The 27,324-nt window shown below is 50.3% G+C and overlaps 1 protein-coding gene across 2 annotated transcripts in view; it reads right to left on the reverse strand.

Moving 5' to 3' along the window:
• Nucleotides 1-27,324, reverse strand: part of RAB11FIP4 (RAB11 family interacting protein 4) — a 114,880-nt gene that overhangs the window by 59,530 nt on the left and 28,026 nt on the right. For both annotated transcript variants that reach the window (XM_032428413.1, XM_032428414.1), the window contains 2 exons: nucleotides 18,104-18,191; nucleotides 16,572-16,660 (listed from right to left, as the gene is read on the reverse strand). In XM_032428413.1, the coding sequence (XP_032284304.1) occupies nucleotides 16,572-16,660; nucleotides 18,104-18,191 (177 nt within the window). Of the gene's footprint in view, nucleotides 1-16,571; nucleotides 16,661-18,103; nucleotides 18,192-27,324 lie in introns of those variants that run through there.

A 27,324-nucleotide genomic window follows, 5' to 3' on the forward strand; every position in this document is an offset into this window, starting at 1 on the left:
CTGCCTACACCTTCCTGCTGGGGGTCTTAGAGGCACACAGGAGCATTTTAGAGGCTTCCAGAAGTCCTGCAGCCAAGAAGCCGGTTCATCTTCCTGGAAGCATTTCCCAGACTCCCTTGCAGAGAAGGAACACCTTGGAATGCCCCAGGCACAGCACCACACTGGGAAGCTCTGTGACACCTGGCTCTGCACACTGGTGGCCTGAGACCCTGGGCAAGCAGCTTCACTGTTGTGTGAGCCTCAGCTTCCTCATCAGTAAAATGGGTATAAGAGTACCTACCTGGCAGGAGTGGTCTAAGTGGGCAGAGCAGGGTGGGGTGGTGATTAGAGATGAGATGGGTCAAGTGCCTGTGCTTGGGTGACACTCCGTCTGTCCCTCCCCCACCCAGCCCTTGGGTCGGGCTCCTGCTGGAACCCGGGTCCAATTGGGAGGCCTCCTGGGCTGGACTGGAGATAGCAGAAAACCGGGAGAGCGGGGACAGTGAGGGACAGAGTCAGAAAGAGACACACATAGAGAAGCAGAGAGAGCAGGGAGAGCAAAGGCACAGCCCCAGGAAAAGACAAGTCGGGAGAGTCCAGGCAGAGTGTGGCCACCTGTGGGAGGCCACGCCCTGCCCTGTCCGCCTCCCGCCGAAGGGCTGCTGACCCCACGTTCCCTCTGGGTCTGTGGTCTGCGCTGACGACAGCAGGATGGTCTCTCCTCCGCCTTATCCCTCCTGCAAGGGGACTGGGGTGGGGGAAGTACAGGCAGGAGAGGGGGGTATTCAATCTATGAGATGTGACTCATAGGAGCTCCTCAGGGAGGGGGTGAGGGTGGCGGCCCAGAGCGAGGGACCCCTCCAGCAGTGGTGCGAGCATGGCCTGCTCGTCCTGCCCTTCCCAGAGATGTGAGCTCCTGATTCCAGGAAGGCCCTCATTCAGCCAGTCAACAAACACAATCAAGTAACTCGATCAGGCCCAGGACTGGGCGGGGCAGAGCAATCAATGTGGCTGGTCCCTACCCCTGGGGACCCTGCCAGCTAGACTCAGGGAAACCTGGGAACTAGCATGTCCTTGTTTTCGGTGAACTGCTCGTCTCTACCATCAACCAGAGCAAAATGCTTTTTCACCAAATCTAGATTAGGCTTCTCTTCTTCCCCCCAGGTCTGTGAAACTTTGGCCCACCCTTGCCTGAGCCCACACACAGCCCCTTCTTAACAGCCTTCCCTTGCATAGTTGGCCTCAGGCTAAAACATTCCTGGACCTACTCTGAGGACCTCTCAGCCCCAGGGTCACACTGCCAAATGCCTGGTTCTTTCTGGCTTGGCTTACTCCCCCCTGTAAAGAAAACTCCTTCTCCTTCACCCTGGGGATGCTTGCAGATTTCTCCCTAGTGCAGGGGCCCCTCCTTCTGTTTCAATAGTTCCTTCCCCCTCCTTGGAATAATTGTTTCAAATAGTTGTTCCTTATTTCTTCTTTTTTTTTTTTTTAAGAGAGAGAGAGAGAGAGAGTACTAGCAGGGGTGAGGGGCAGAAGGAGAGAGAGAATCTTGAGCAGGCTTCACGTCCAGGGCGGAGCCAGATGCGGGGCTGGATCTCATGACCCTGAGATCCTGACTTGAGCAGAAATAGAGTTGGACGCTTAACCGACTGAGCCAAAGTGCCCCCCAACACCTTTTATTTTTAGAGATAGAAGTTTATTGAATACATTGCAAGAGAGCAGTGGGGCAGGACAGAAAAGTCGCTCCTTACTGAATCTGAACTTATTTCTTGGTTTTTTGGATGCCTGTGAAATTATTTATAATAAGACATTCCAATCGAACTAATCTAAAAATAAACCATACAGAAAAGGAGGTAAGTCATTACATTGAATGTTATTGATTCACCATTAGCTCTAAATTTTCTAACTACCAAGACAAAAAAGGAAAAGCCAGGAATCACACTACAGTTTATCATCTGATGAGACAAGAAAAATCATTTCATCAGGGAAGACTGTTTTTCCGGTGCAAAATCCTAAAAAGCAGGTTTTGGATTAAAGGTACAAAATGGCAAATCGGATAAGGTTCCTAACAGCAATTGGAACGAAGTTGAAGAAATATTGTTTAGGGTTGACTTACACTAAGCCAAGGGAATAAGAACAAACTCTAGGTCCATGAAGAGGTTTTCCAAGAAGGTAAGAAGTAACCGTGCTTTCTGACGGGGAACTCCACGCCAGGGATGAAACCTCTAAAGGAATGGGGATTAGTGTGTCCTCAGGATGCCTTTCTCTCGTGTCACTGAGCTGAGCCTGGAGATTACCCTCCTTGGAGGGAGGGACAGTCACCTGCCGAGCATCAGCTCATGCTTGCTGCCACAGATAAAGGTCTTTACGTGCCTTTATCTGGGTGTCAGCCCTCCCACCCATCTCCAGGGATCCTTTCAGCCTGGATTAAAAATTCCCTTGAGGAGAGCAAGAATATTCCATCACAGCACAGGAAGAAGACCAGGCCGCTGTGGTAAAGGCAGGTGCTCTGAAATGGGTTCTGGATGTAAAGTCACAGCACCAGAATTGAGAAGATGCTTAACTGCCCAGGCCCTGTGGTCAAAGGGGGCCCCTCTGGCCAACTAGATAGATACAGTGAGTGTGGGCTTGTTCAGTGCTCCTCCTACCCATCCATCCTGTGCTGATCATCAAAAAGGCTTGGGGAGAACTGTCAACTAGCCTGAGACTCCCAACGCGTCCACAGAGCCCACAGAGCCTTTCCATCTCAAGAATCACACTTGATGATGTGTCATATTAATTTCAGTCATTTTCTTTGTCCTGGTCAGGAAGCAGAGTGCAGCAATGATCAGGATGGGAACAGTGATTTCTCTCTCCTATACTATGTTCAAGCGTTTACCCTTAGGCTCAGCAGGCATGGTTTTCATGGCACAAGGGTCTGACACAGGGTGGGCCCAAATTTGGGGATACCCCTAGGGGCTGAATCTCCTAGTTGTGTAGAAGCCTGGTTATGGGATGCAGGTGTGAAAGAGGCCTGGGACATTGACATCGCTTGTCAGCACCCTCTCAGCAGCCCTGGGGCGAAAGGTATTCAATCTATGAGATGTGACTCATAATCTATGCACTGTGAATTGAGAGATTCTAGCATTTTCTAGGCACTGAATCATTCTCCAGGGATTCTCATTTCTCATTTTAACAATAATCCTATGAAGAAGACACCAGTTACAAGTGGGAGAGGTGGAAGTGACAGGGTCAGGATTCAAGTCCAGGACCTCAGACCCCAAAGCCCATGTTCTCCCCAAGTTTAAACTAACGTTGGCCTCCAGGGCTGGTCAGGTATGCTGCTACCTGCCTGTTCCCCAAACCAGAGCTCAGAAACCACTCCGCAGTGCCTCCCTAATCCCAGCCAGGTCAGCGGTCCCGTCCTGCCCTGGGGACCTCTGGCAGACCCAGCATCCCCAAGGCGTCTGCCTTAAGGAGAAGATGCAGAGAGAAAACACAGCCGTGACAGCACAGTTCCTGGCTGAGACTCTGTGCTGTCTGTCACCGTAGCAGAAATGCGGAGACAGAAAGCCAGGGGGCCTCAGCACATGCGGAGGGGACAGGTGACAGTTCTGGCTAGCAAGAACGGCTGCCGGCAGAGGGGGAGGGGAGGGGAGAGGAGGCAATGGAGGGACGCCCGGGCTCTTTCGGCAGCTTCCCAGGGCATCTAAGGGGAAGGCTGGGGGGCGGGGGGGAAGGACCCACGAGTTACCAAAGGCACTGCTGGTGTGATCCCCGACCAGCAGCGTCCCCAGCACCTGGTTGCCTGTAGGAAATGCAGAATCAGGTCAAGCCCAGACCTCCTGAATCAGAGGCCGCTTTTGGTGAAGCCCCCAAGCGATTCCCACTCACAGTAAAGCATCAGAGCTCAGGTGTAGAGGCAGCAACCTCATCTCCCTTTCAGCTCCCGTCTAAGCCCCTGGAAGCACTGAGGCCGAGTGTGATTCTACAGCCTTTGAGCTGGAGGCGACAGCCCCCAACCGCTCCCGGGCGGGAGGACGCCCAGCCCATCCCTCGAGGGCACGGCTGAGATGCGTCCAGCCACCCACCCAAGCGGCAAGCACGCACACCAGCTTCTCCGTGCCAGGCACTGTGCTTGGCGTGGCGGGCACCGTCGTGGAGACCCAGCCTGGCGGGGGAGAGGGGGACACAGACAAGACACACACAGGACTGGGAGGGGTAGCAGAAAAAGCGAGATGAGAAACGGTGCAGAGGAGCTTTGAGGAAAGGGGACATGGAGTCAAGTGGAGCTCCCCCCCACGTCCCCCATGGGCATTATTATATTACATTAGCTGCATGCGAGGGGAAACATCTGGGAGGGGGTGCAGCCCTGGTGCTGCGGGGGTGGGGGCTTGTCCTGGAGGGGGCAAGAGGGCCTGGGACCCAGGGCTCAGGCACGGGACTGGCCTTTGTCAAGCAGGGTCACGTCATCCGCCATCCCAGGAGGGCACTGTGTGTGGGTGCAGCTGGAGGCAGTTGGTGGCTTTGGGAGACGGAGGGGAAGGAAAGGAAAGGAAATTCTCTGTGTCACCTGTGTTCTCAAGGATTCCCCTCAGGGAGCTGAGCCATACTGAGAGGACAATCAAAACCACCACCTACGGGCACCTGGGTGGCTCAGTAGTTGGAGCGTCTGCCTTCAGGTCAGGTCATGATCTCAGGGTCCTGGGATCGAGCCCCACATCGGGCTCCCTGCTCAACGGGAGTCTGCTTCTCCCTCTCCCTCTGTCCCTCCATCCCACTCATGCTCTCTCTCTCAAATGAATAATAAAATCTTAAAAAAAAAAAAAAAAAGAAAACCTCCCACTTACTGGGGGCCCTGTTCTCTTCAGGACCCTTTAGAAACATTATTTCATGTCATTCTCACCATACCCCTGCAAGTGAGGCATCACTTCCCTGAGGTTACACAGGTGGAAATGAAGAAGGCTCAGAGAAGTGAAGCAACTCGCCCAATGACACACAGAGAAAGTGGGCGAGTGGAATTCGCATTCCACTCCTGACTCCTGACTCCTCCTGACTCGAACCTGAGCTCGTCCCAGGGTTCGGAGCAGCCTGGGTGACGATTAGCAGTGCCTGGTGATGATCTGGCCAAAAGGGCTCTTTGCAAGTTAGGGCAGCCCCCAGACAAAGGGGGCTTGAACCAACCCTCCTTGAGGCCAGCCGTGAGAAGAGGCAAAATCATGTCATCCACAGATCCTGTCCAGGGAGCCCCTCCCTGGCCCCAAATTTCCCTGTTTCTCACCATCCTCAGCCAAGACCAGTTTTATTGTTAAAATGGACATTGCTTTTATTTTATTATAATAAAACAGCAATAAGGGGCACCTGGGTGGCTCAGTCTGTTAAACATCTGCCTTCATCCCAGGTCATGATTCCAGAGTCCTGGGATCAAGCCCTGCGACAGCAGGGAGCCTGCTTCTCCCTCCCCGTCTACCTTCCCCCCACTGTGCTTTCTCTCTTGCTCTCTCTCAAATAAATAAATAAAATCTTTAAAAAGAATACAACAGCAATAACAGTAATATCTTACATAAAGTGGCCATACTTCTGAGGTATGAATGAGCCTGTTACAGGAGCAGGACTCAAATGAACAACCTGTAAAGTAAAACTATTTTATTTATTTATTTTTAAAGATTTTATTTATTTGACAGAGAGAGCACAAGCAGAGGGAGAGAGAGGGAGAAGCAGGTTCCCTGCTGAGCAAGGAGCCCGATGTGGGACTCGATCCCAGGACCCTGGGATCATGACCTGAGGCGAAGGCAGCCGCTTAACTGACAGCCACCCAGGCGTCCCAAGTAAAACTATTTTAAAAGTCTTCTTTCTTATCTTGAAAATGTATGTGAATGACGTACCAAGCCTGTTTTGATGTTTGACAAGGTTTTCCCTGATTCTTGCAGCGCGGTTGGTGTCCCGGGAAGATGCCCTTCAGGGCTTGGAGCACAGCTGAGATCCCCCAGACATGGGTGCCTTGGGAAATGCCATGCACAGCCTCCTAGGGGCTTACACCTCTTTCCCACATTAGCTTATATAATCCCCAGAAGGACCCATGAGATTCTTTCACCAGCCCAATTTTACAGTCTTCTCTTCCCCACAGCACCCAGGCCTGCTGCCTCCTCCCGGTTCTGGGGTCAGGTGCCAAGGGGCGGACACTCTGCCCCGCAGACCAGCCCTTCTGCCCCCCGTGGTGCTCCCCCATCTTCTCTACACCCCACTGGCTGGCTGCTTTACAACTGGGAAAACTGAGGCCCGTTGAGTGGGCACCAAGGATAGGCACTTTAAATGCATATGGAGCAGAGAAAGAAACCCAGTAGAACTCCTCTCCTCCACCCCATTTTAATTAGGATTTAAATTGCACTAACCCACAGGGCTGGATAACCAATATGGGCAAATGCAAATTGAGTGCATTCTTCGGAACAACTGGTTTGACTTTATAAAAAATGTCAATGTCATTAAAGGTCCAAAAAAAAAAAAAGGAAAAGCTATTTACGGCCATACCACCCTGAACGTGCCCGATCTCCTCTGATCTTGGAAGCTAAGCAGGGTCAGGCCTGGTTAGTACTTGGAAGGGAAGAAAAGAAAGGCTGGTGAACTATTCTAGATTAACAGAGACTGAAGAGACAGGACAACTATATGTAATGCGTGATCCTGGATTACACCTGAGATCAAAAAGAAAAGCTACAAAAATATCCGGAAAACTTGAATATGGAATTTATATTAGATAATATATGGCATCCATGTGAAATTCCCCCACAGGTGATAACCAGTGCTGTGGTTATGTCGAGGATATCCTTGCTCTTAGGAATGGTCAAGTATTTAAGGATGAAGTATCACAATGTCTGCAACTAACTTTTTTTTTTAAGATTTTATTTATTTATTTGGCAGAGAGAGAGAGCACAAGCAGGGGGAGCAGCAGGCAGAGGGAGAGGGAGAAGCAGGCTCCCCACTGAGCAGGGAGCTTGATGCGGGGCTTGATCCCACGACCCTGAGATCATGACCTGAGCTGAAGGCAGATGCTTAACCCACTGAGCCACCCAGGTGCCTCTGCAACTAATTTTCAAACAGCCCAGCAATACATGAATAAAGTACATATAGGCACCCAGGAGCAGGGAACGCAAACGTTCACAACATGGTAACGACTGGCGAATCTAGGGAGCTGGAGAGATGGGTATTCAATGGCACTACTCTTAACTTCTTTCCTGAAGTTGAAAACCTTGGAGATAAAAAGTCGGAGGAAAAGTACATTTGCGAGGTCTTTGTTAAGGCAATCTAGTCTCCATTCTCGAACCTTTTGCAGCAGGAGCCTGAGCTCTCAGGTTTCTCCATGGGGTGGCAGATGAGGAAGCCTCTAACGAGATTCCTGGTTAGGCTCTGAACATGGCGGGCCCCCGCCCCGCTGACCCAGAGTCCCCCGAGGGCCCTTGCAGGGCCTCTCTCGGAAAAGCAAAGTCATGGCTCACTGGACTCCAAGAATGCTCCCTCCCCGTGCCTGAGCCCCCAGGCAGCCTGGTTCTGTGGAGGACACACAGACAGCTCAGAGCAGGGCCCCGCAATCCCAAACCAGTATCCCCAGAGGTGGCCACCTGGGAAAGGGCAGCCAACATTTGTTGAGCCCACGTACTGCCCCACCGTCCACTGTCCCAATCTAAAGACTCTTCCCCCGCAACTCCACCTCTGCACTCTCCGTCCTTGGGGAGAGAAGTGTGAATGTGAACTGACCAGGATCCAGGATGTTATAGGATCAAGGTTTCATGGAATCGCCTGAGGAGATTTTAAAAAGGCAACACCCTCAAGGGTCTGTGTTGACTGGTCTGAGGGACAGCCTGGGCATCCAGAATCTTAAAAGCTCCCGGGCAATTATAATATGCAGCAAATTTTGAGAACTCCTGATTTAGTAGACACTTGGTTTTCTAATTTGGGTGTGCATTAGAATTACTTGGGGAACTTGTAAACATAGACAAGTGGACCCCTCCCCGGACTGATTAAATCAGGACCTCTGGGAGGTGAGTCTTTTGTATCTTTTGAAAGCCCCTACATGAATCCAGTGTGCAGCCAGGGTTGAGAACCACTAATTTAGACCGGGCTGCTTCTGAGATCTAACATCTGTCCTTATGCGATTGTGTGTGTGTGTCTTCCCACAGTTACCTGTGTCAAAAATCTACTCATCAATGTGAGAACCAGCAGGCTGGGACAGCTGCTTCAAAGGAGAATGGGAGAGATCCAAGGGTGTCTAGTCAATGAAAGAAATAATGCTGAAATTAAATCACAAAGTCAGATGCAAAACTGGTTCATCTCCTCCAGGGTAATAATCCAACCAAACCCTCTCAAGATGGGATGTAAGTGGCCACTCTCCCAAGTTTGCTCAGGTGCTGTGAGTCCAGGTTCTAAAGGGAAGTGTGAACCTGAGCAGCAAGGCGGGGGGAGGCAGAAGGTGGAACCCTGGATATTCTGGGAAGCCAGCGCTCCTGGCTGGCTCAGCCCAGCCTTCCTAGGGCAGGGATGGCCGGGGGTGGGGGCAGAAGGTCAGGGACAGGCGGTCCAAGGCAGACCAGAGTGAGGGGACAAACAAAAGGGCCTTCAGCATCTCCTCTGCTTCTATACCAGCCACTTCTGCTCTAAGCAGAGTTCAGGTGTTTCCCTGAGATATGCCTCAAGGATCTTTTATTCTTACAGAAACTGTGGGGCTTGGGAGAAGCAAATTATTCTTTCCTTTAAGAGGAGGGAGGTATTGGAACATAGAGAAAACACTGTGGCCATACGAAGCAGAAAGGATCATGTAAGGGCACCCCCCCCGGCGAGCCGTTGGGCCCCCTCCCGCCTCACCACATCAGCGCGCACGACGCCGCCTCCCACACCGCCACCGGCACGGCTGAATCAGAGCGCTGTTTCTCAGAACAAATATTTTTAGAATTTAAAAGTGCCATTGTCACAGGAGGTTTTAGAAACACTTGCTTCAGGATGGATGAAGTTAAGCAAGGATACACTTGGGCCTTCAGGCCTTAAGCTCCCCGGGGCTGGTCCTAGAGAACCATAGGGCAGCTTTTTAACAGGTGTCCTGACAAGACGGAGGCTTGGCAAAGCTCCTTCCGCCTATGAGCAGAAGAGCCAGTCTGGGCCTGGGCTTACGGTCTGGGGACCCCGTAAACCCCCTTTGTTTCCCCACCAGGGGACCGCTGTAGCATAACCTAGCCTTAAGGAGCTTCTGATTCCCATGAGGTGAGGTGAGGTGGGTGGGTGGATCCCTACCTCACTCCATAAGGGGCTGACGGGAAACAAGGAAGGCTGGATCCCTACCTCACTCCAGACATCAGAATTAATTCCATGGATCAAAACTTTAAAGATAAAAACTGAATACATGAAGTAAAAACAAAGTAGAATCGGGGCGCCTGGGTGGCTCAGTCAGTTAGGCATCCAACGCTTGATTTCAGCTCAGATCATGAGATTGAGCACCGCCTCAGGCTCCACACTGAGCAGAGAGTCGGCTTGAGATTCTGTCTCTCCCTCTTCCCCTCTCCTACCACCTGCGCATGTGCACACACTCTCTCTCAAAAAAAAAATTTTTTTTTTAAATAAAATAGAATAGGGGCGCCTGGGTGGCTCAGTTGGTTAAGCGACTGCCTTCGGCTCAAGTCATGATCCTGGAGTCCCAGGATCAGAGTCCTGAGTGGGGCTCCCTGCTCAGCGGGGAGTCTGCTTCTCCCTCTGACTCTCCCCCTCGCATGTGCTCTCTCTCTCTCTCTCATTCTCCCTCTCTCAAATAAATAAATAAAATCTCTAAAAAAAATAAAAAAAATTAAAAAGTAGAATAGTTCCACAGTCTTGGGTAGGAAAGCCTTTCTAAGCATCACACCAAAAGCCAAAGCCATAACGGAAAAGATGGATGAGTTAGGTATAAGAGAATTATAAATCCGTTGTCATAAACAAAGTTAAAAACAAATGACAAGCTGAAACAGTAGTTGTAATGTATGTCCAAAAATGTAACATTTCTAGTTTTTATAAATCAATGAGAATTAATACATACATAGAAACTACGATAAAGAATGTGGGCAGGTAATTAATGAACAAAGAACTCCAATAAATGTAATTGAAGAAGTTCAACTATATTTTTATTTATTTGTTTATTTATTATTTTTAAGTTTATTTATTATTTTTAAGGTTCGAACTCACAACCCTGAGATCAAGGGTCACACGCTATACCAACTGAGCCAGCCAGGTGCCCCAAGTTCAAGTGTATTTTAATTCAAAAGAGCAATCCTAATCTTGTTAGCCTCTCACATGAGAAAGATTTGAGAAATCAGTTAACACCCAGTATCAAAAGGGTAGTTGGACTCTGATGCAATCCTGATGGGACAGTAAATGAAACAACTCTTCTGGAAAGGAATTTGGCAGTTGTATGGGAAATTTTAAGATTAGCACCCTTTTGATAAAATAGTTTCCACTCTGGGGCACCTGGGAGGCTCAGTCTGTTAAGTGTCCGACTCTTGATTTCAGCTCAGGTCATGATCTTGGGGTTGTGGGATCGAGCCCTGCATTGGGCTCTGTGCTCAGCGGGGAGTCTGCTGGAGATTCTGTTTCTCCTTCCGCCCCTCCCCCCGGCTTGTGTGCTCACGAGGACATGCCCTCTCTCTCTCTCAAATAAATAAATAAATCTTTAAAAAAATTAGTATCCACTTACCAGATTTCTGTAAAGGGCAGAGAGTAAATATTTTAGGCTTTGTGGGCCATAAAATTCTGTGGCAGCCATTCAACTCTGCCATTGTGATGTGAAAGAACCACAGACAAGAGGTGAGCAAATGGGGATGAATATGTTCTAATAAAACTTTATTTACAAAAACAGCCTGCTAGATTTGGCCCATAGGCACTGTAGTCTGCCAACCTCAGACTTACTCTAAAGCAGTGATTGCTGCTGTGGGGAACTGTTTAGCTACAAGAATGATGATTACATTGCATTTGTTAAACCCCCAAATTAGGTTAATATATGTATATATATGCCCAACAATAAAGAACTGGTAAATAAATTTGGTTGTCTTTGTGTAATGAAATATATGTAGCTATTTAAATTTATGCAGAAAAGTAATATAGTTATGTTGTTATATAGGATAAGGTTGAGAAATAGTATGTAAGTGAGCTATTAGAACTAATAAGGGTAAGGTTTAGTAAGGTTGTCATGACAAAATCCACACCAAAAACCAAAAGCTGTCCTAAACACTAGCCATAACCAACTGGGAAATATCATGGCACAAAGATTCTACACATAACAGGAATAGAGACTCTAAAATATAGTCACCCTATGAAGAAAAATGTGCAGAACCTATTTGAGAAGATCATAAAGTTTTTCTGAAGGGCCTAAAAGAAAGCCAGAATAAATACAGAGATACACTAAGTTCCTGGATGAGAGAATTCCATATTATAAAGAAGCCAATTCCCTTCAATTGATGAACACATTCCAAACAAAATCTCTAGCAGGGTTTTTAACAGATTTTGACAAAAAAGAGTATTCTGGAAGAGAAAATATGTAAGCATAACAAAAATGGTTTTTAAATAAAGAAGGATGAAGGAGATTGTCTCTAGCAGATATCAAACTATAAAGCAAGAGTAGATGAGACTGGTTTTGGCTCAGAAATAAGACAAATAGATCAATAGAACAGACCAGAGTCCAGAAAGAAACCGTGATCATAAGGAAATTTAGCATACGAGAAAGGGATGAAATTCCAAATGAGTGGGGAAAGTGGGATTATCCGACAGGAGGCGCTTGGACAGCTGGAAACATTTGGAAGATAATAATGCCAGATGAATATATCCTTACCAAAACCAAAAATAAGCTGCAGGTGATCAAAGAGTTATAAGCATAACATGTTTTGTCTAAAAGTATTGGAAAAAAATATATAAGGGGATATGTTTATAGCCTTGAGATAAAGAAGCATAAAATGTAAATGGCATAAAAGGACAGGTAAGGATTACTTAAGAATTTTTAAAATTCTATACAATAAAAGACACCAAAAACAAGACTAAAATACAAGCAAAATACATAAAGATTGACAGAATGTATATAGATGTCTTATAAATCAATAAGGAAAAGACAACCTACCCAAAGGAAAATGAGCAAAGACTGTGAAGAGGTAATTCCCCAAAGAAGAAATCCAAAGGGCCAGTGATGGGCACGCTCACATACTGTTGGAGGATACATCCGTACCGCCTTTTGAGAAGAAAAATTTGGACACATCTATTAAAAAAAAAAAGTCTGCATACCCTTTGATACAGCATTTTTAGATTTCTAATCCTAGAAATACTTAGAGAAACACTCTATGCAGAGTGAATAAGGATGTGCTGGTTGTGGAGACACGGTCAGCTCGAGCGAGCCCTGCCACCACGGGGTGAAAATGGTGTCACTGGGGAGGGAAATTAGAGCCATGGTGGAGGCTGAGGTTAAGGCCTGGGGGCTCAAGGAAGCTCAGTGCAGGTCCTCCTCCAGGCTGGGGCAGAGGGAACCAGGGGAGGCTTCCTAGAGGAGGTGTGAGTTTTAGTGATGAGCAGAAATTAGCCCAGGGACAGTGGGTGGGAGGATATTCCAGGAGAAAGACAAAACTTGTGCAAAGTCTGGGAGGCAAGAGAGAACTTGGCCTTTTCATACAATGAAGAACAGCTGGGTGTCGCCCATCTCGGGGTGGTGAGAGGTGAGGCTGGAGAAGTTGGGGGGAGCTGTTTTTATCCCACTGGTGATGGGTCACAAAAGGGAGAGCCAGAGCAGCTCCTTAGGAAGATGCTAGGCCCTGGGCTAAGGGTCTAGAGAGGGGAGGGCTGGGGCCAGGGAGGAGAGCTGTAGGCAGCAGTGGGGGGAGGACAAGGGGGTGAGTGGGGATCAGGGGACTCGAAGCTGGCTGGCTGTGGGGGCGTCAAGAATGACTTCCTCGCTTGGGGGCGGATTGGCAGGTGACATCACTGGCTGACATGGTAGTCTTCATAGGAGGAGCAGACTGCTTGACGCCCCGGTCATTGTGTGGGGTTCCCCACGAACCGGCCCATGAGGGAGAATGACCAAGGGCCCGGGCTCTCACAGCTTTCACGTCACCATCCCCTCGCCTCTCAGGCCTAAGGTGGGGGGGCTCTCCACCTGCCTACGCCCTCTCCCCATCCAGACCCCTACACTATAGAGACTGAGGGCTGCAAAAAAGGGAGGACAAGGGGGAGCCCGCTGAGCAGGCCCGCCTTGGGAGGGACTCCCAGGGCGCCTCCTAAGACCCCAGCCAAGGGACACCCATCCATGGACGCCAGGGACACCCAGCATCCCCTCCGACCACATTCGAATCCCCCCACACCAGGGACCTTGCTCGGCAGTTGGGTTTACCAAGTCCTCAGCAACGCTCTCTGGTGCCACAGGCTCTGAGGACATTTGCAGGGTGACATCCAGTAAGTTCTAGAAATGATATAGCACAGGGGACACGCACCCAGGAGGGACTCACGTGGGCCCACAAGTCCGAACAGCAGGCTGAGAGGCGCGGGCGGGAGGTTGAGGCACAGGGCGCCTATGGCAACCCCGCCCTAAAGTGGTTCAGCATTTTAACTAGGACCCTCATCAGGTGGTGAGGCCAGAGGTCCCCACCCCAGGCTGAGGGGAGGAGGGGAGCTCCTGCTTTCCTATCAATGTGTCCCCCCAACAGGGTCCCCAAACCACCCTTGGCATTTTTGTCTCCGGCAGCACTTTGGAAGCCCGAGGGATCCAGGTTCTGGTTGGTCTCAAGCTGACCCCTAGGGGACAGCTGGGACACCGCGGGGTGCTGAGGACCCGGTCTTTAGGATTAAGACCTGCCCAAACTGGCCCCCTCAGCTCCTCCAAACTGAGGAGCTGTGGGCGTTTAGCCAAATGGAGCCCAGAGCTCCATATTCCAGGGGCTGAGCCAGGAAGGGGATTCATCCCCATCACGGAGGCCTGGGGTCCTGCAGGAGCCCACAGACCCAGCCGGCTGGCTTTTGACCTGTGCCCCCACCCACCTCCCAGCACTTGGGAGCTCATCGTAAGGAACAGAGCCCAGGTCAACCGAGCTGCCCGGTTGGAATGCCCCAGAACAAGGCTGCCCAGTGCATCTGGTGATCAGTTGCCACCTCCCCGGGCTCTGGCCAGTGGAACCACCTGAAAGAGCCAGACCTACGTAGATGGCATGAAGAGCTCACCCCAGAGGGGCTTAAACAAAGGGATATGAAGACACATATGCAGGCAAGGTCCTGAGACAGAGAAAATGAGGGGCACCAGGGTGGCTGAGGTTCGACTGGCATGTTCTTCCTGCTTTTCTCAAACCTCCAGATTCTGTATTCTGGAAAACAGCATTGTTCTAAAAGCAAAGCATCCTCCTGGAGCCCAAGGCTTCTGGGTCTGTTTCTTACCCGTTTCTTCCAGAAGCCTGGATGGCCACACGTGGGGGCCAAGAGAGCGGCCTGTAGCTGCAGGAAGAGGATCTGCCCTGACAATGCGGGGGGAGGCTGGCCTGGCTCCACTCTGCCCTCCAGCTCCTCACGGAGGCCTTTGTTTTGACAGACTTTTGAAACACCAGTTTCCAAGGGTAAAGCGGAATAAGCACCACGTTCTCATCCTAACCACTACGACTCAGCGCGGGGAGGAAGGGATGTCTCATGTATTAGCTGATTAGAACATTAGTATTTTCTCACTGATTTCCACAGGGCCCCTAGATAGGCATGGCAGCTGAGGAAACTGAGGCCCAGACGAGTTGACTGCAGCTTATCCGGTTTGCTTGCCTAGTCAGTGGCCCCAGTGGGGTATGGACCCAGTCCTGAGTGACCCCACAGCCTTTCTGCTCAGCAATCCACAAGGGGCCCACTCCAAAAACCTGGGGACACTCATTTGTTTGTCCCACACAGGGAGTCTTCTGCCCTGATCCTGGCCCCTGTCCCATTAGTTGGGCCCAAATATATATTCACCCCACATCCACTGGGCCTGTCGAGGCAGGCCTGGAGCCTAGCTCTCTTCACTCATCCCTGGGGGCCCTCGTTTTGGGCACAGCACCCTGGGGGCCAGCCGCCGGCCTCTGTGTTGGAGGCCCTGGCTCTGGCCTCTGCTGGCTTCTCCAGCACCATTTCGCTGGCCCGCCTCAGCATTCAGGTCCTCCAGGAGGACTCCCGCTCAGCCAGGGCCAACCCTGACCCTCCCACCCAGCCAAAGTGACCTCGGGGGTCCTGGACCTCCTTCAGCCATAGAAAATACTTATGTTTGGAGGGTCCAGATGAGGCACCAACCAGAGGTGGAGAAAAGGTTTTTTTTGAGCTGGCCTGGATGAGAAACCAAGAAAATCCTCCTCCAGCTCTGGGGTGTCTCGACCAGAAGGGTCCTCCGTTGACTGTCAAGATGCACATCTTAAACTGTGTCTCTCTGTAGGATGTAGCCCCGTGTGTTTGCAAAAAGAGTTCACAGTTTTCTAATAAACAAACCATTAGGTGAGCTAAAGGAATACAGAGCCGGGGGGACCGTGGTGTTTGTCCCACTTCCTGGCACAGAGCTCCTAAGGCCCTCGAAATGTCCTGAGTAGTGGGAGTGTCTTTGGTCACGCCTAAGGAGCCCTTTCCCAACACACCTGAGTTCCTACTGAAGAGGTGACACAGGTGGGGCCCCTAGAGAGCCTCAGGATGGGTCTGGCCACCAGAAATCCCGAGTGTAATTAGAAGGTGGGAATGTTCAACTTGCCGACAACCCCACCTCGGGGAGGCAAGAGGAGCTGCATGTGGGGTTATCGAAGGTTGGAGAGCGCCTGGCTGGTGAGCATGCTGATGTGCTGGGAAGGTGCCGGGTCTGGAGAGGGCATGGGATCTCTGCACCCCCCACCCCCATGCTTTGCCCTTTGCATCTTTCCCAGTTGGCTGTTCCTGAGTCGTGTCCTTTGTAACCAACTGATTATCGCAAACAGCGTGTTCCTTCCTGAGTTCCGCGAGTTGTTCCAGTGAATTTCTGAACCTGAGTGGGGGGGTTGTGGGAATCCCCACATTTGTGTTTAGCCAGCACAAGGGCAGGCAGCCTGGGCTCCCCATCTGTGGCTGCCCCTAAGTGGGGTGGTTGTGGGGGATGAGTCCTTGACCCCAGGGTCTGCGCTAACTCTGGAACTGAACTGAAGGAATTGCTAGGCACGGGGCTGGTGCTGGAGAATTGGCAGATGGAGGAATTGGTGGGGGTTGTTGTCTGGGAAAAACCACCCAGGGGTCTGTTGGCTCCGTGGGTTGTGGCTCAGGAGAAAAGAGAAAAATTGCAGTCCTGCCTGCCATTGACCTCAAGTCTGTCACTTTCCCTGTTTGGGACTCAGTTTCTCCTTGGAACCCGAGGGTGGGGAGTAAAGGTGCTCTGTGAGGACCCCCCGGGCCCTACGCTCTTTGCTGTGGCTTCCCAAGGGGCTTTGTTGCTCAGATTCCAAAAGCTATTTCTTGACTTTGAAGCTAACCAGTCCTCAAAAGGGGAGGCCCCGCGGCCTCCCAGACACCAACGAGGTAGAGCAAAGGCAAGAAGATCAGAAAGGGCCAGGCGGGGTCTCCGGAGGCTCCTCTATCTCTTCCCCGCGAGGAGCTGCCGTGGGCCTCGGCCTTCTTACCTGCTCCACACAGTCTGGGATCTCGGGCGTGCAGGGCAGAGTCCCCGCGCTCTCCACGGACAACACATCCTTCAGCAGCTCCTCACACCCTGCGGACAGACAGACAGTGCAGGCTCAGAGCCTCAGCAGCTCTGCTTCTGATTCCCGGGCCTTGGGTAGGAAGGGCTGTGGGGGAGGCACAGGGCCCAAGTCTCCAAGAGACCGGTTGACCCTTCCAAGGCAGAGATGGAGTACCCGGCTATGGAAGAGCTGGGCCAGGACTCTGCGGATGGAACTGAGACAGGTCCTTGCCCTCCAGGCATTCTCCCAAGGGGACTAACCCCAACAGAGAGCACACGAAAGAGAGACTTCCAAATGCAGAGGGCAGGTCAGGGGGCAAAGAGAATCAAGGAGGCCTTCCTGGAGGAAGGGATATAAGACAATACTCCCTGCCTGGTTCACAGAGACTCCAAATGCACTGGGGCCCTCAACAGCCCTGCGAACTCCAGGACACCTAGGATAGGGTCACCCTCAGGATGGCTCTACCTCCTGCTGACTCGGTTACACAGGTGGCCTCCCTCCACAGTTCCTGAGCAAATGCCCCCATAGCTTTTCAGACAAAGGAGGTCAAACCTGCAAAGTGCCTGCCATAGGCACACGACAGGTGCATTTGAAGGTGGTCCTCCAGCCAACTCTATTCGGAAGGCTTCACGGGGGCCATGTGCAGCCCCTCCCAACCTCTCAGCTCGCTTCCCATCAACCCTCACTTCCAAGGAAGTCATTCCTCCTTCCTTCCCACCCTCCCAGAACCCAAGCTACCCCACAGAGAACGATTCATCCCAACAGGAAAACATGGCTTTCTTCCCAGATGGCAGGAAAGCTTCGCTGGACTGCGTCCTCGTCAGAGCCCGCAGGGAGGCCTTCGCACGGCCACCTGGCTGGCGACCTCAGCCACTTTCTCCAGACAAGCAGTTTAGAAGTAAGAGTGGCCATGGGTGGCCTTTGATGCCTGAGGGTCTCGCACAACGGCCTCTGAATTGGGGAAAATAGGGGGACTGTATATTGCCCCTTCAAGGGGGAGATCTGGGGAGAGAGGAAGGGACTGGGGAGTCCCAGGGAAGAGAGAGGGGAGGAAACAAAGGGAACGGAAGAGAAGGAGGAGGATGGGTGTCCAGCTCTGCCCATGGTTTGTCCACAGCCGTGCTGGTTTTAAAACTGCGATTCCCGGGTCCTGGGAAACTGCTCGGGAGCTTGGTCATCCTGGAGGGAGGTGACCCGGAGGAGGACGCCAGCAGGAGAAAAGAAAGCAATCGGGAGCCTTTCTCAGTGGGACAGACGACGGGAAGGGTGGAAATGACCGTCCCACGGGTGTGGGACTCCACGGCAGAGGTTCAGAGACCCTTCCATGGCCCCCCGCATGGCTGGGGCAGCTGCGGGAGCCCCGGACCCTTCTCCTCAGCCCTGCCAGGAGGAACCCCAGCTGAAACCCAAGTCAGGCCAGCCTCTGCAGCTGGACAGGATCCTGAGAGACCCCCTTCCCACGAAGCTCTCACCTTTCATGGCGAACACCCCTCGGCAAAAATCCTTGAAGTTGATCCTCCCAAGGTCGTTGGGATCCAGATATTTCACAAGTTTTTCCACCTGTGGGAAAGAAGGAGGGACAGATGTGAGGTCCCCCAGAGATGCCCAGGGGGTTCACAGAGCTGGGGTGAGGCTGGCTGGGGAGGGACACCAGCAGTCCCCTCCTAGGCCCCCACCCTGCACCCTGGGATCAGCACCAAGCCCCAGACAGCGGTGGGGGTCACTCGATTCTGCTGAGGTCCACAGACAGCACGGGGAGCCTCCCGACAAAGACGGGCTCACTTAAAGTCAATGCTCTGATTTTTTAACCCAGTGGTTTCTTTACTACAAAAATAATAAGTGCTCATCACAGAGACTCCAGAAAAGGGAATCAAACCCCGCTGTTTCCCACTTAGTGGCTTCTTTCCTACAAAAATAATACAAGCTCCTGGGGAAAATCCAGAAAAGAGAATGAATCAAACCCCACTGTTTCCCACTTTTCTTTGCTTTAAAACACATAGTTTTAGGGGCGCCTGGGTGGCTCAGTTGGTTAAGCGACTGCCTTCGGCTCAGGTCATGATCCTGGAGTCCCGGGATCGAGTCCCACATCGGGCTCCCTGCTCAGCAGGGGGTCTGCTTCTCCCTCTGCCCTCTTCCCTCTCGTGCTCTCTGTCTCTCATTCTCTCTCTCGCAAATAAATAAATAAAATCTTTTAAAAAAAATAAATAAATAAAAATAAAACACATAGTTTTAACGACTTTTTTTTTTTTTTTTTTGGTAGTTCTGAGAGACCCTTGGTCAAATTCCTCTCTGTCTACAAGGAGGAAATAATTATGTCACATTTGTATACATTCTTTAAAAATTTAAAATGACAAATCAAATACGACTTAAGGCAAAACCAATTATGGTCAAGACAATGGCGACACTGGCAGAACTTTGTAGGGGGTGGGGGGACGCCAAGGGCGTTTCTATCGATCCATCTGGGTGCTGGCTGCACAGTGAAGCCCACGGAGCCGTCTGCTTGTGGCTGATGCACTTTTCTGTTCTACGTGTCCTTTATACTTCAATTAAAAATGTTAAAAAAAATAAAGTTTGTTAGTAAGATTTTTTAGCCCAAAGGAGTCAGCTATTCTTGATGTTTGGAATGTTCTCCCCCGCTTAACCGTTTATCAAAAATCTTTCCACACTGCCCAGCGGTACCACCCACATTTTTAGCAGTTATAAGACCCGCTGCCCAGCGGATACACCTTCATTTACCTAACCACCCAGAATAGTTGGGCAATTTTGGTTTTCCCCACTTTGTGTCATTATAATTGATTTTGGGGGGGGTTCTACAGCCGTGTGGATGACCGGTCGCCCCCTTGGCCGCTCAGATCCTTGACTTTCTCATTGGTTTCTCCCACATCCACCCCAGCTGCCCGAGGAATCACCCTTCCCAGGTCCCCCCAGGACCACTCACTCAAATGGCCCACTCCCTGGCCGCATCCTCCCTCCCTTCCTTCCCGCCCACCGTGCGGTTCTTCAGCATCACCAGGACTGCTCCCTCTCACGCACATTCAGTCCGTACCCAAATACCACGTCCTCAAGCCACCTTCTTTCCACATCGCGCCTGGGATTCCGCTGGTCACAGACATCATCATCTCCCTTCCTGGCTGCTGAGGTCTCCTGATTCATCTACCTACCCTCTCCCACTTTCAGCCCCCCCGACTCATTCTCCACTCCAACTGGATCATGTCACTGCCTGCCCTGTTTAAAACCTTCCAGTGACTCTCCACTACCCTTAGGATAAAATCGAAACCGGTAACGTGGCCTACAAGGCCCTATATGATCTGGCCCCTCCAGCCCCATCCCCTTCTTTTTCTGTCCCTCACCGCATTCCAGCCACACTGGCCTTCAGTCAACTCCTCAAGCAAAATAATCTCTGTTCTGCCTCAGGGCCTTTGCACATGCTGTACTCGATTTCAAATATTCGTCCTCTCCCCACCCCCATTCATCACCTGACTTTGATTCATCTTTCAGGTCGCTGTTTATACCTATATTAAACATTTCTCCCTGAGACAAGCCTGTCCTAGCCACTCCCATCTAATTAGGGTCCACCCTGCTATTACCCTATCTTGTAGCACCCTATATTTTTCCTTCAAACCATCTGCTGCATTTTGTAATTATATTTGACGTGATAATTGTATTAATTTGTATCTTCCCCTCTAGAAAGTAAGCTCCCTGGGGGCAAGGATTCTGTCTGTTCTTTTTAAGATTTTATTTATTTGAGAGAGAGAGCAAGCGAGAGAGTGCGAGTGGGGGGGAGGGGCAGAGGCAGAGGGAGAAGCAGACTCCCCACTGAGCAGGGAACCTGACCCAGGGCTGGATCCCAGAACCCTGGGATCATGACCTCAGCTGAAGGCAGACGCCTAACCAATTGAGCCACCCAGGCACCCCAAGGATTATGTCTGTTTTGATCACCACTGTATACATGGTAGCGCCCACCATGACCGGCACATACTAGAAGCTTCACAAATATTTGTTGAATAACTGAATATGAATGGTTCTACAAATCCTCTAAATTTTAAAGGCTTTTGATAACAGTTGCCAAATTGTTCTCTGTAAAGATGTCTTAATTTAGTCTTCAACCAGAGCCACTGACTTCAAACTTGTGAGCTCTGGGTATATTTTCCTAGTTTTTGGCAATGGCCAATTTTGTAAGAACTATCTTTTCTAAGGAACTGGTGCCCCTCCCCTCCCCGCCCCCACCGCCCATAGTTCCAGCAGCTGAAAGTCAGCTTCTCGATATTTCTTCCAGAAGCCCGCTTCTAAATCCACCTGTAACTTAGTGGCAGCCCCTCCCCCCCACAGCCCACGCGCAAGCATCCGATCCCTCAGTGGGCGCCGCCTGTATGCCGGGCACTCTGCTGGGGGCCGACGGCTGACCACCCGCGTGGTCCCACAGACACACACGCGCACACGTGCGCACGCACTGTCACACGCTCATCGTCCGCCACCCGCCCTCTCCTCGCAGGGATCCCCATCGCAGGGCGAGGACGAGCTCTTTCTCAGACTCCTTTGGGGCTGGGTTGCAGGTGGTGGATGTTGGGGCACCGTGGAAACTGTAGGGCGCGGCCCGCAGGCTGCTCTTCCCGTCGGTATTGTTAACGCTGCCCTGGCGGACGCCCTCTCGCCCACCGCACCCCCCACGGGCTCCGAAGCCCAGGCCGTGCTGGGGACTCATCTGCTCGTTAGGGACCGTGTCTCCTGTATGCCCACAGGACATGTTTCCAGTGGTGGCAGCTGCAGCGGGGGTCTGAAGCCCTGGTCACCGCCCGTGGCCTGGCATGCTGGGCAAGAAGAGACCCCACACAAGTGTCTCTCCTCCCTCCCTGAGCCCGGTGGCCCTACATTTGGACCTCCATTCCCGCTGACACTGCCTTTTCCACGCAGGTGGGAGTCTAGGGCTGACGGGTGGGCGGAGCCTATACACGGGCTCTCCGTGATCCCCTGAACCTGGTACCCCCCGAGGACCTTGGGATTTCAGAGAAGGAAGAAGGTGTCTTTCTGCCAGCTCCCATCGCGGCCAGAGCCCCCTCGGCACCGCAGCGGCCCCCTGCCCCTGCAGCCAAGACAGCCTGCCACGACCAGGCAACGACGTGGCTTCTCTGAAGAGCCAGGCCCAGGAGCCACCTGAAGCCCGCCCACCACCCCAGCCAGAGTCCCAGCCCCTCTCCCCCTGCCCTCTCGCCACTGGCACCGTGGGGACTATGTGAACACGTGGATGGTACCTCCCAGCCTCCCGGCACTCCCCCCTACAATCCTCTCCAAGGTCGGGGGCTATGCCTTAATTAGCTCTGAGACAGTCAAGGGTGGAGTCACCAGGGACTGTGGAGCCCCCGATGTGGAGCCCCAGCCTCAGGCTACCTGAGAGGCAGCAGGCTGGGCACTCGGATTGGGTAATCCATGGCGTCCCTCACCCCCTGGGGCGGGAGACCCTGGTGGGGTCAGGCTGTCCAGCACCGCCCCCCCCCCCCCAGGGAAGGCCGGCCTGGGGCAGAGGTGCAGGGGTGTTTGATGACAGGCAGATAGTCGAGGTCCTGAGGGCCACTGCGAAGTCCCCCAACACCCCTGAGCCATGGCTTAGGCGACTCCCACGGGGCTCAGAGTGTGTGTGGAGAGATCCCAGAGTGTGTGGGGAAGGCCATATAAACAGCCCTTTAGAAGGCACACGGGACCACTGTAAAGTTACCATAACAAAAATACCAATTATGTGAATAAACACCATCACTGTAGGCTCAGGAACTCTCTAAATAAACAATAGCAGAGCTTATGTGGAGAGATATTCATAACTCCTGCTGGGTTCACGGAGGGCTTGGCAGAATCTACAGCATGGCGCTAAACTCTTGGCCATACTCAATCTGATCTCTAGTCCTCCCGACAATTCTAACAGTAGCTACAATCATAGCCTCCCATTCTACAGCTGAAGAGACTGAGGCTCGTGGAGGTTGGATGTTTAGACAGTCACTGCGGCAGTGACTCTTCCTTGAACCCAGGTCCCGCTGGCCCCAGAGGATCCGCTTCTGCAGTCTCCTGCTCTCCCTGGGCTTCCTGCTGAGGCATCGTCTCAATCCCCTACCCTCTACGTATCAGAGCATCTTTACCTGCTGTGGCTGGGGACCCCTCACCTTGATCACCAAGCGTCTCAATCTTCCTGGACACCAGATGACCTTTTGCCAATGCACCCCAGAGGTGCATTCAGTGGACCCAGCCCTTCATTCTATAGACAGGGAAGCCAAGTCCCAGGCAGGGGAAGGACTTGCTCAAGGTCCCACGGCAAGTACAGCAACTAGCCCCCCACATGTGGTCTTCACAGTGAAGCGAGGCCGCAGCCCCCCGCCCCCCACGCGCTGTGCCCACCACCCGCTGCTGGGCTGCCCGGGGGGCCCTCCGCTAGGTGCCCGGCTGGAGGAGGCGGGCATCCCGGGCCTGTCGGGACCCTGCAGGAGCAGCGCTGTCACTGAACCACACACAGCCGGGGCCTCGGAGCCAGCTGCCAGGGAAATAACCAGTAAAATAGTGATCTTTCCATTTTGGGGCCACTCAATGACCAGGCTTTCCCTTCTATTTCTGTTGCCTTTCTCTCTGGGCTGATTCTCATGCCCCACACCCCCGCCTCCCGCTCATTCCCCCTGGGTCACATCTCTCTGAGCACAGACCAGGCGGTGTTTAGAGCCTCCCCGCCATTGCTGTCTGATGGATCACCAGCCAGATGCTCCCTGAGCCGGGGCCCAGCCACCCACACCTCCCTCATTGCCAGATCTGCCAGCCACACCGGCTCAAGCAGCCGTTTGCCTCTCGGAGGCCTCAGCGGCCTCATCTGAACAAGGGAAATAAGCTGCAGTTGGCAGGTGAGGTGCCTAATAGGTGGTGGCAATTACTGTTCCCAATGAAGCAAATGCTTGGTGACTCTTCCTTTGTGCCGGGCCCGTTCGGAGCCCTCTATTCACATGAATTTATTGAATCCTCACAACCAGATACTGTTATTATTCCCGTTGTACAGGTGAGAAAACTGAGTCCCTCAGGGTGATGGTCCTGCAGCTAGTGGAGGCAGACTTGGGATTTGAACACACGCAGCTTGGCTCCAAAGTTCATGGTCTTTACCAATAATTCTTATTATTTCTGCTAATCATTGCTATTATTATTATCATCACAAGTTTGGGGGCTTGCTCTGACCAGAGAATGAACAAATTTGTCTTCTCTCTTTTCACCTAGAAAAACTGGCAGGGGTGCAGGAAACCTTCACTTAAGAATTTGAATACTTAAAGGGAAAAGCATCATTTTAAATGTTGTGTTGTGAAAGCGCGTCTCCAACTAGTATCCCAGATGCAGCTTGGAGACAGACTTGAATTTTTAAAATTCAGTGCCAAGATTAGAAACCAAGGAAGGCTTCTGGTTTCTGTTAAGATGGAGTCAGTTCCCTACACTCTATCACTTCCCCTGATTGTAACTCAAGACGCTGGACAGAATACATAAAGCAGCTATGTGTAGACTCTGAAAAGTAAGTTCTAGCAGGCAAATTGGGAGGGAAATTAAAATGAAGTAAAAACGACAGCAAAAAACAAACAAACAAACAAACGAACGAACAGCTTGAAGACGAATATGGCAATAAGTTTCCCGGTTTATTTTTCCCTTGCATGTTTTCCAGCCTAGACTCGGGAAGCCCAAACCCCAGAATTGGACAGCAGGTGTGAACAGAAAAAGCTTCAGAAGAAACTCTCCCTTTTTGATGAGAGGCCAGGGAAGGGGGCCCTTTGGGGCCAGAGAGAATAGAAGAAATGCCATGTTTTTTTTTAAAAAATCCCTCTCCCAGCCCTACCCCGAGGCAAGCCCCAGTCTCAAAGTTGGGGTTCGCGGCAGTACCAGCCACCAGGCAGGCATCTAAAACCGCAAGAGAAGAAAACTCTTTCTCTGTGGAATGTGAATCTAGGAAAAGGGGTCAAAGTGTGTGTGTGTGGGGATTCCTGTCAGTCATTTCTCTCTTTTTCTTCTCCCCACTTCATTCTAGAGGTAGACCAGTCATGAGAGGGGTGAACCTGTAGACGGAGGCCTAAGCCTCAGACTTCTAACCAAAGGACCAAGAAAAGGGACCCTGAGAGCTGGACAGGGTGCGGTCACAGAAAAGAAAGAGCTCAGAACCAGGATCCCACAAAGTTGTGTTTGAAGTCCTGGACCCACTCCTGAGCTGCACATACATGGAACTGACTAATAGTTTATCAAAGGCTTTGAGAACTGAACTCCAGTGTAGAAGTGAACAGACCAGCCACAGGAGAATACACACTTGAAGTGGATCCAAATAGCATTTCAAAAGCTTTGAAAACTGAACCGCCATTGGAACAGAAGGCAGGTTGGGCTCAGAGATTTCAACCAAACTGGGTTGGTTTCCTGATTTAAACAAACAAACAAAAACCCCAAATTGATATGCTTTGAAGTATTTTAACAGGAGTTGGGGTCTCATCATATACTATTCAAAACATCCAGGACACAGGCAAAATTACTTGACATAGAAAAAAACCCAGGAAAAGCCCAGTAATGCACAAGGGGAAAGACAGTCAATAAATATCAACCCTGAAGATGACCCAGATGCTATCATTAGAGGACAAAGACTATTTTTAAAAAATATTTACTTATTTATTTTAGAGAGAGAGAGCGTGCAAGGTGGGGGGGGAGGGGCAGAGGGAGAGAGAATTTCAGATCTCAGACTCCCCTCTGAGCGCAGACCCCTACACAGGCCTCATCCCACAACCCCCATATCATGACCCAAGCAGAAATCAAGAGTTGGAGTCTCAATCAACTGAGTCACCTAGGCGCCCCAGAAGACAAAGTCTTTAAAGCAGTTAACCATGTTCCATGAAGGAAAGGTGAGCACTCTTGAACAAATGGAAATATAGAAATTCTCAGCAGGAAGGTAGAAGCTTTAAAAAAGAACTGAATGGAAAAATATGATAACTGAAGTATTACAAATTCACTGGATAGGATTGATAGCAGAATGGAGATGACAGAAAAAACGGTTAATGACCTTGAAGATGGAATGATAGAAATGATCTAATCTGAACAAGGAAAGTTACCAAAGATTAAGAGAAACATTGCACAAGAGTCGACTCACTAAGAAGATATAACAATCTTAAATGTGCACACACCTAATAACAGACTTAAAAACACACGAAGCAAAAGCTAATAGAATAGAAAGGAGAAACAGACAAATTGACAATTATCATTGGAGACCTTAACACTTTTCTTCAGTGATCGATAAAACTAGTTAGACGGGAAAACAACAAGGATATAAAAGACTTGGACAACACTATTAATCAGCTTAACCTATAAATTGACATTTCTAGAATTCACACTCAGTAATAGAAGAACACACATTCTTTCATGTGTGCACAGAATATTCACCAAGATGGATTATATCTTAGGATAGATTATATCCATTAAACGAAATTTAACAAATTTAAAAGAACTGGAATCATACAAAGTATGTGCTCTGACCATAATGGAATTAAACTAAAAATCAATAACAGAAAGACATCTGAAAACTTCCCGAATGCTTGGAAATTCAACGACATGTCTAAATAATCCATGAGTCAAAGAGGAAGTCTCAAAGGAAATTAAAAATATTTGAAACCAAATGAAATAGAAATACAACATAAAATTCAAACCCAAAGCAAAAAGAAGGAAAGAAATTATGAAGAGCAGAAATTTAAAAATTGAAAACAGAAAAACAGCAGAGAAAAATCAATGAAACAAAAATCTGGTCCTTTGGAAAGATTAAATTGATGCACCTCTAGCCAAACTGAGCAAAAAAAAAAAGGGAGGGGGGGAGAAGATACAAATCACAAATATCAGAAATGAAAGCAGATATCACTAGTCCTACAGTGTTAAAAGGTTAATATGTATGGAGGATTTTTAGGGCAGTGAAAATACTCTGTATGGTATTATAATGAGGGACATATGTCATTATATATTTGTGCAAGCCCACAGAATGTCCAACACCAAGAGTGAAGCCTAACGTAAACTATGGACATTGGGTGATTAGGATGTATCAATGTAGGTTCATCCTTGGTTAAAAAAAAAAAAAAGTACCATTCTAGTGAGTGAACTTGATGATGGGGGAGGCTACACATGCGTGGGGGCAGGGAGTATATGAGAAATCCTGTACTGCCCTCACAATTTTGCTGTAAACTTAAAACTGCTTTAAAAGAAGGTCTTTTCGGGACACCTGGGTGGCTCAGTTGTTTAAGTGTCTGCCTTCGGCTCAGGTCATGATCCCAGTGTCCTGGAATCGAGTCCCGCATTGGGCTCCTTGCTCAGTGGGGAGCCTGCTTCTCCCTCTGCCTGACGCTCCCCCTGCTTAGGCTGTCTCGCTTGCTCTCTCTCTGACAAATAAGTAAATCTTAACAAAAAAAGAAGGTCTTTTCAAAAAAGGTTAATAAGGGAACACGACAAACATTGCTGTACACATAATTTCTACAACTCCAATGAAATGGCTCAATGCTTTGAAAGACACAAACTATCAAAATTCACATAAGACAAATGAGATGAATAATGCCATCACTCTTAAAGAAATTAATTTCATAGTGTAAACAGTTCCAAAAAAGAAAACTTCAGGCCCAAATAATTTCATCAAATGTTTAAGAACAATATACATAAATTCTACACAATCTCTTCCAGAAAA

This window comes from Phoca vitulina, unplaced genomic scaffold (genome assembly GCF_004348235.1).
Source record: "Phoca vitulina isolate PV1807 unplaced genomic scaffold, GSC_HSeal_1.0 scaffold40, whole genome shotgun sequence".
Taxonomy (NCBI): domain Eukaryota; kingdom Metazoa; phylum Chordata; class Mammalia; order Carnivora; family Phocidae; genus Phoca; species Phoca vitulina.